Source organism: Eupeodes corollae, chromosome 3 (assembly GCF_945859685.1).
Source record: "Eupeodes corollae chromosome 3, idEupCoro1.1, whole genome shotgun sequence".
Taxonomy (NCBI): domain Eukaryota; kingdom Metazoa; phylum Arthropoda; class Insecta; order Diptera; family Syrphidae; genus Eupeodes; species Eupeodes corollae.
Genome location: NC_079149.1, coordinates 46,509,517 through 46,519,044, shown reverse-complemented (window position 1 = coordinate 46,519,044; position 9,528 = coordinate 46,509,517). Strand labels below are relative to the sequence as shown.

General features: G+C 32.8%; 1 protein-coding gene across 1 annotated transcript; it reads right to left on the bottom strand.

Moving 5' to 3' along the window:
• Nucleotides 1-201: 201 nt before the first annotated feature.
• On the bottom strand, nucleotides 202-2,107 carry LOC129950451 (uncharacterized). Its single transcript, XM_056062391.1, has 3 exons — nucleotides 1,063-2,107; nucleotides 826-998; nucleotides 202-734 (listed from the first exon to the last, which is right to left on the bottom strand). Exons 1-3 carry the CDS (start codon nucleotides 2,097-2,099, stop codon nucleotides 202-204), a joined length of 1,743 nt encoding a protein of 580 aa, XP_055918366.1. The 5' UTR covers nucleotides 2,100-2,107.
• Between the last annotated feature and the right edge of the window lie 7,421 nt (nucleotides 2,108-9,528).

The following is a 9,528-nucleotide window of genomic DNA, read 5'->3' as shown; positions in this document are numbered from 1 at the left end:
TGTGTTTTAAATAATTACTAGTTGAAGGCAGGACCAATTGAAATTTCAAGAGCCAAAAGGACTTTGAAATCTGATTTGAAAAAAGAATTCGACAAGTCCGATTTATTGCAGTAAAAACTAAGAAAAATTTATATTCTTATACAAACAATATATTTAGTAAATACATAAATAAAATTAACATAATATGTTTTAATACTTTCTTCAACAATTCGCACGTTTTTTAACTATGCACCAAATTATCATTCCCAAGCAACACAGTGATCCAATAATTAATAATACAACAACTAATATCCATCGCTGAGTTATGACATGTGGTTCAACCCTACCTACTTGACTCCCTATTTCTTGATCCGGCATTGCAACACGAAATGCTATACTTGGAAATTCTGCAAAGTTTGTCGAATTATGTTCTACTTTCCTTTTTTGACGTTTAAAATTATTATTTCCTCCATTGCAATCTTGTAAATTTACATGACAATCGTTTTGTTCTAAGCATCCTGTAATTTTCATACTTAAAACTATTTCTTCACCGCTGTGCATTTCTTGGAACATAATAGCTTTGAACAGAAATCGATGACCAAGTGGTGGTTCGAAAGTTGGAGGTTGTGGACAGATACTCCGCATCGATGGATTCACACATCCATGGGATGTGATTAGATTCACTGATCGAGTTAGATCACCGTTCGGGGATATGAGTTGTAAATTGACGTCAGTGAGTTTTGTAAAGTTCCAACCTAAAAAATTGTAGTTTTGAGAGGTAGGATAAAAGTATAAATCTAAAAACTTGAATCAAAAAACCAAACAAATTTTAGTTTAAGCACTTACCATCACCTGATCCAACGTGAGCTCTCAACAATAGCTCTTCTCCCAACCGAACCACAGCACTCGGTTCTAGCTTCTTACTAAAACCATTCAAAGTCTTTCGAAGCAGTTCGATATGTGTTCGAAATTCATTTTGTACCCCTCCATGTGCATAAACGGCCGTATTCCTAGCTTGCCTATTCAAATTAAGATATCTGTAAGGACTATTAATAGATTTGCACGTTAATACATTAAACTTACAAGTCATTTGCAATTCCCATCTTCAGGGCATGTGTTTTAGCTGCAATTCGATTTTGAGTCTTACAACGCAACGCCAACAATGAATCCTGGCTCGTCCGTATTCCTCTTATGGATGGAAATCTTAAACGTAGACAAAGCTCCTTGCCACAGTAATGGACACCACATTTTTGAAAATCTTCTGCTTCAATATTAACCAGGAGTAAGTTTCGACTTAGTTTTACACTACACTTTGGATCATTGGAATCGTTTTCAATGGTTGGTGTTGTGCTAAGGAAACTTTCAATCTTCAAAACTGCTCGAAAGAATCCTTTGTTGTGATCGAGACAGCGCATTTCTTTTACATGCAAACGTACTTGTGACGGAGATTTACCATCTATTCCTGAATCCTGAAATAAACCTGTTGATGGATTATCCTCGAATGGGGTTCCTGATGGTACATCATAGGAGTATCCTTGATTTGGGTTTTTGGTCGTTGTTGTTGATGCTGATGGTTGTGGTCCTCCAATAAAAATTGGAGCTGGAGGCAGAAGCGCCGAAGGAAATTGTAGAGGAAGCTCATCGTCATTAGGATTTGAAGTCGTACTTGATGGTTCATTGTAGTCATATCCTTGAGATACTGATGCAGGTTCCCCATCCAATACAACAACTGGTTTGTCAATTTTCGATGGTAAATATGCTAACGATGGAGTTTGATCCTGTTGGGAGGGATGATGATAATTTCCATCGTCAATAGGTGGAGGTAGATAATGGTTAAGGGGGATGAAATTTCCTTGTTGTGGTTGCCGCTGGTCCTTGAATCGTCGATTTGATATGATCTCAGGTAAGAAAAACTCCGTTGTTGAACTTATTGATGAAGGCTGTTGTGGTGGCTGAAGAGGATTCGACACAGGTGGGGCGTATAGAAAAGGTGTATGTGAAAACTGCTGTTGAGGTGTTTGAAACAAATTCGTTTCCGGGAAGAAAAAATGACTTACATCGCCCAAAGTAATGGCAATTGTCAATGTGAGTAAAACTATTGATTGGAATAAAGTGTCCATTCTATAGAATTCGCTTAAAGACTGACACGCACCATCGAGGTATTTAGAGTTTTATAAGGCAAAGCTTAGTAACTTTCGCTTCTTGATCGTGCAATCGAAAACGAAAGGAAAGTCAATATACATCGCTCAGAAGTCACGACGTTTTTGGCCAGTATGTTACATTTTTTTAAGGGTCACGAAAAAACTGTCTCTACTGTGAATATTTTGATGTTTGCTTCTTATTGTTTGTCCATGTTCGATAGAAAATAAAAGTTTTATATTTTATGGTTCAACGATGCGGTAGAAGCTTGGTAATTGCATTGATGGGACTGGTTTAAGTTCTATACAAAAAAAAAATCAGCAGATATTTTACATCCACTCATTAGAGAAAAACCTATAAAGTGGACAAATATTGAATTCTTTTGAAACCCACGATAACATCAACCTCCGTTGTGCAATTACAAGCTTCATTGGAAAAGATTAAACCATCTTCGTACCACGTTAAAACACATAAAAGAAAAACCTGTATATGTTTTCATTATTGAGTTGCATTAAAATGACAATCTTATCGTTTGCAACATATATACACATAGGTACATTACATACCTTCAGAGTTCTTATCCCACGCTAAATTAAATACCATTTTTGCACAACAACATATTGCCTCTGTTCTGGAGCTAATGCTAAGCTAAATCTGAATCTGAACCTCTCTGCTCTGGGACAACACAAGCCACCAACCAACAATACCACAGTAAAGTATATGGAGATGTCCACTATACCCAATAATATCTTCTTATAATCTCCTGTTAGCCTTGTGGTATGACAAGGGGCGATACCATCAAAATGACTATAAAAGATTTGTTGCAAATGTGCAAAAAACACAAGTTAACTAGCGACCAGGAACGTAAATGCTGTGCACTGTGCAGAGTGCAGTGCATAGTGCATATTCGACGAGGATAGCAGGATAGCACTTCTTTTGGCTCCTTAAAACATCAGTTACAGGTACATTGCATATATATATAGTTATTACTATATATAGTGTTTGGAGATGGTGCGTAATCTCAGAATCGACACGAAATATGTGAAAATATTACCTTTTACATAAAATATATGGGAGTATGTTGAGAAGAGAAGTCGAAATATATGTATAGTTACATAAAAAGATATTTTTTGACCATCAGATACCCACAGGGGTTTCCTTCTTATGGAGCTCAGATAAATAGATAGATTTTTCCAATAAATAAATGAATATGAACAATAAGCATTTCTGAGAGGCAAATCAGATTCAATTTTCTGATACCTCAGAATAAAAGTATTCTTAAATTGAACTTAAATATAATTTTTCTAGACTGATGTTATTCAATTTTGTACTAACTATCCCTTTTTTTAAAAGTCTCCTTAGAATCAAAAAGAATTTTGTATGCCTTTTGACACAGATGAAAGATTAAACAAAACTTAATTTGTTTCCTTAAAATTGTTTTGAAATGGTCAATAACTCACAACGATTGTGAAGTATTGGCATAGACATTATATTTCAAAATCCGGTTCACTTCATTGTATTTTAAGAATCAAATCATCGAAAACACTTTGTTATTAGTATAATCTACCGACTTAAGTTTTTTGTTCTAACTTAATTTAAAAGATCTTTAACCTAAACCTTTATACAATATTTTCAATTATTTTTGAGAAACGGACACCGTCTTGATTCTTGACATAACTTTTCTGTCTTAAAGCTTATTTTTTTTCAATAATTTTCTATTGCCAGCCGAGATTAACTTTACGACGACCCAAAACTGCTTTAATTTTGCAAACGGTGAAAACACAAGGGAGCAGTGAGTTATCACTATTTAATTAAGCTTTTAAAGTTTATATCATCACATTTTTAGTAATGGCGTAGTTTTGATTCTCAAATTACAAAAGTTGAAAGGTTCAAAAGTGACTGCTGTGAGTGAGCTATTCAAAATGAAACTTTTTATTGAAAACCCTTTACATGTTTGTGTTAAAAGACACTTTTTGCAGTAATCGAAACATTTTACTGTCAAAAATTGTAGCTCATTCGTTGAATAAACCGCTAAAATCAAGGTTAATATGCTCAAAATTGCAACTTTTTAATATTTGTTAAGTTGCAAAAGTGCAAAGTTTTCAAAAAAAACGAAAAATTTAAAATTCTCTATTGTTTTTTAGACAAAATGGTTATAGTTTAATGTTTTGGATAAGGTATTTTAGCTTTATTATAAAAACATGGGTTTATCGTTATATTTTAAAAATAATTCAGAAAAATGGTCGCCACGGATGGCGGTCCAATTTCCCACCACTATTTGCAGCAATTAGGGCCGTATATCAGCAATAACGTGCGAATATTCTCTTCCAAGCCAACGATCGTACAGAGCTTATCTGTGAAGATAAGCGACTTGACACAACATTACAGAAAATAGTTCAGCAGTCTTAAATTGCATAATTTTTAAGGCCACGTCACAGACCGAAAACTAAAAAGTTTTATTCAATAAATTGATGCATTGCGCTAACCGATATGTTTGGTAATAAATTTGGTTGATTTGAAAACATTGTCCAGGAATAAGTTAAAATAAAATGACAGCTGTCAAAAGAACCAACACCGAAAAAAGTATTGCCAGATTGAAAACTACACGCATTATTTGAAATTTAATTTTTCATTGTCTTTTCAGTGGTCTTGTGTCCCTTCGTGCAGCCTTAAGGACCGAAGTCGTATTTGATGGACTTTAAAGACCTATGTGTTCTGAAATGTATAAACTTCCCATAGGAAGTTATTGTAATGGGTCCAATTTGACAAATTAAAAATGTTGACATTTCTCGGCGTTTCAAGGTCCCTGGAGTAGAAAGATGTATGTGCGTGCGTGTGTACGTTTTTTACGTACCTTCGTACGTCCGTCCCTATGTCCACACGTTCGCGACGTTTTTTCGTGGTCCAGAGCTCAAGAACCAGAAGAGATATCGACTTTAAATTAATTTTTTTATAATGCAGAAAGATTGCAGAAAGGGCTCTAAAGAAAAGTTCGTAGGTGTTTTTTTTACCATAGCAGTTTTGAAAAAAAAGGTGAACATTTTGGTTAACCCTAAATACCTCACGAACCAATAACGGTAGAGACTTGAATTAAATTTTATATTATGTATTGTACCGTGATACCAAACCAACATATTTTTGGAAAAAAAATCTAATTAACGGGTTTTTTATAAGTCAAAAAAATTTAAAAAAATTGTCACCTCGAAAATTTTACGAATAAAACATGATTTCATCTCCAAAACAATTTTTTGCAACAAAGAATAATGTTTTTAACATATGGGTACAATTTTGAGAAAAATCAAATTGACAATTTTTTATAAAAAAAAAACCTAAAAAAACATTACCTATTCTAAGTTGGTAAAAATTGAATTTTGACTCAAATATCTTTTCAAAAACTTGCGATTATGGCTTCAAACTTATTTTATCTCATAAGGAATATTGTTTTTAACATTCAGTAAAATTTTGAGAAAAATCGAATGGACAGTTTTTGTACAAAAAATACAAACCTATACAATATGAATTTCGACTCAAATATCTTTTCGAAACTTTGAAATATTGGCTTTAAACTACTTTTATTTTTTAAAAAAATATTGTTTTCAACATTCAATCAAATTTTGAGAAAATTGAATTGACAGCTATCTTACAAAAAACTAAAAACTTAAACAAAAGTTTGTAAAAATTGATTTTCGACACAAACATCTTTTCAAAAATTTGAGATTATGGCTTCCAACTAATTTTTACTTATAATAAATATTGTTTTCAACATTCGGAATTTTTTTTTAGAAAAATCGCATTGACAATTTTTTTATATAAAAAATTTTAAAACTTAACAAAAAAATTAAAAAAGGTGGTAAAAATTGATTTTCGACTTAAATATCTTATTAAAAATTTATGATATTGGCTTCCAACTACTCTTATCTTTTAAAAAATATTGTTATCAACATTCAGTATAATTTTGAGAAAAATCTAATTGACAATTTTCTTACAAAAATACAAATTTTGTTGATAATTTTGAAATTGTTAACAAAAATTCAACTGACAACTATTTAACCACAACCCAAAAACGTACAAACTTTTAAGCAAGACAAATTGACAGACGGAATTGGAATTTGTCGGTGTGGGTCGCATTAATTCAATCTAAAAATCGAAGCTTTCGAATAACCAAGAAGTTATGTCTTAAACAGAGGTCTAAATCGGAGCTCTAACACTAATAAAAACTTAATGAAGAAATTAGTTACAACTCAATTTTATATAATTTTTGTATAAACCGAGTTTAAAAGATTAGACCTTGTCAATATAAAAAGTTAGAATTCAATTTTATGAATTATTTTTCCTTTTTTTTCAAACAAAATTTCTTGAATAGTCCAAATTAAATATTTCCATCATTAGCACGAGAAACGGTTCGCTGTCTTCAATTGTGCTAACGCTTCTGGACTTAATTTGGCTTTGCTCCCAATCGAAGCAAATATACGGTTTGTGACCAGAATAACTTAAATTCACATTGCATTAAATTTCCACCTGGTTTGTTCGTTGTTGTTGCATCAGTGAAAAGCCATTGCTTACTGCGTAGTAATAAAATAACTGAAAACCGCGAATAGAGTAAAAAGAAGTACATAATATTGTTCCCAATTCTTCACGTGATATCTACAAAACTTATGTCGAAGTAAAGGCCTATCCATAAAAATGCATTGATGATGGTATTTTGCTTTGTAAACTATTTGCACTAACTATTCGCACCTTAAACCAAAGTACCTAACCATGGTTCTTTGGGTTTCATGGTTTTTGATTTTAATGTTTAAAGTTTAAAGTGTTGGCTTCGGGTGGTAGAGAGCAGGCCATCCAACTAGCCAAGGCAAGTTAGCCAACCAAACAACAACAAATGAGTTGTTTGTTTCAAATGATTGATAATTTATTGCAATGTAATCCTTTTGGATAAACCCTTACGTGTAGCACGTTAGGTACCGTATTATTTTTTCAGTACTCACGTACATACATATACATACCTACATAGTACGGCTTGTTAAACTGGACATTGCACTGCCTTTTCTTAAGTTGGCCGCTTGGTTTTGTAGTTGGTTCGATGGCTAACAGGCGATGCATAATATAGCGAAAATAATGCAACAGTTAAGTTAAGTCTGATGATGGCGATGGCTGATGGCAGCGCCGCCGCAGCAGTGAGGAGAATTGTTCTTATCGGTTCTTGTGGCAGCAACAACTTAAACAAAAAAAATACACATACATAACTCAAGACCAGAAGCAGCATAACAATTAGAACTGAAGACGGAAACGACGCGGATCATTAATTTATCTATGGTGTACTTGCGGACGGACACTGCACATCCCACCACATGGTCTGGATCTGAATACTGGGTCTGGTATTGTTAGAGTGCTACTCTGGTGGTAGAACATGCATCTTTGAGAGATATCGAGATTGAAAAGACGGACTTGATCATTAGATCGATTGGAGGCATAGGCGCCATCATTCTGAAATCTGCGAGGGGAACTGATACACTTTTTTAAGTCTATCTCAGACTTCATCGACTTTAGGATCGATAATTCTAAGATCTTATTTTGAAATTCATTCAAAGACGTAACTTCTTAAGAATCACCGATAATAGTAATAATAACTTCAACCCCTCATTAACTTTCTATAGTGCACGGCTCTGTTTCAATGCAAGGTGAATAAATCCTGATGGCATCATGACATTTGAACAATATAAATTAGCTTAGAACAAATTGTTTTTTATCCATACTATAGGTATCCAACTGTATGTTGATATGAATCTAAGAAGTACAACTGTCAATTCGAGCTACGTCACGTTTATTGCCGCATCAAGGAAATGACATTCATATCTGATTCTGATTCATCGCAGAACTTTTCAGTTCTCATTCATTTATCGCACCACGCTCAAGAACTCGTCAAGTCATCTTAACCTTATTAAAGTTTATTGTTTGTCAATTTATCAGTATATACAGATACTCATGCATGGAATGAGCACTTGCTTTGCGTTCTATTCGTTTCACTTAAATGGAACACCAATTTAATTGAATTGTATAAATTTCTTACTTTATATTGAATTGAAATTGTGCCAGATCGAAATGATTGTGTAGGCAGGAGTTGTCGATCTTTGATGTCATTCAAGGTAGGTTTATATGTACTTAATAGTTTTATGTACTTTGGCTCCGGGTTATTTACATTTCGTTCATTTAAAAAATAAATTCTTAAATCTGCTCAATTTAATGATTTTTTCTTTTGTTAAATTATTTGAAGTGCTATCGGAGGGAGAAGATATTTGTATAATTGAGTTTTTGAATAATTCCGTTTGAAAGCCTTTCGAATATATAAGTTTGTTTGAATAGTTAATCTATAAAGATTTTTAAAGTACTCGCAGGTAGACTGACGAAAACATTTTTAATTACTGAAACAAAGCCTTAAGAAAGCCTTATAAATTAAATGGACATTCTTAAGATTTACCAACATAATTTTGATTAGAAACGTTTTGGTGGAAATCAGTCTCAGAATAGATTTTGTCTTTTTTTTGTGAGTTTCGAACACTTCAATGGGTTTTCCAACACTTGTTTTTTGTCAAAACTATAGTAAAATAGTTTTTTCAAAAATGATTTAGATGTCAATTAAATGAAAACATTTTATAATATAAATTTTATGGAAGATCAGTGAGTGCCATTAATATTTGTTTTTTTTTTGTTTCTTTTCATAAAAAACACTTTACTATTCACTTTAAACTTTAAAAAAGTTTTTCTTTAAAATATTTTTTATTTAATAATTCCAATATATAACATTTTTTAATTAAAATAGCAAATTAAAAAAATAAAATAAATAAAGAATATGATAACTCAAAAAATACCACTTCGTTGATATTCGTTTTTTGTTTACATACTTATATTAACTTTTTAATTGATCTTTCTTACCCTTGATTTTAATATTTTGTTGCATAAAACTCCGTCCAGTCGATTGGGTATATTTTCATAATTTATTGAAGGTACTCAATGGCTTTTTTGCTCCATTCTTCTTGAAGCCGTTGATTGAGTGCACTTATTGACGAGACAGGGTTTTCGCGAACTCGACGGTCCAATTCATCCCACAAATTTTGAGATTGTGGAGGTGTTTGTATAACTTTTGGACAGTTATACAGAAGCCAATCTCTTGCAACATGCACCTTGTGCTTCAGGTTATTGTCCTGGTAAAATTTAAAATTCCTGAAAATGCCCATTTTCTCAGCACTTTCCCTTAAATTTTCTTTTAGGATCCTTAAATAGTATTTCTTATTCAATATACCGTCGATGAATACTAAATTTCCCATGCCTCTTGCCGAAATGCACCCCCAACAAACTATGTCCGCCTCCATGCTTCACTGTTGGTTTTGTGTTACTGCTTTTGAGCTCTTGATT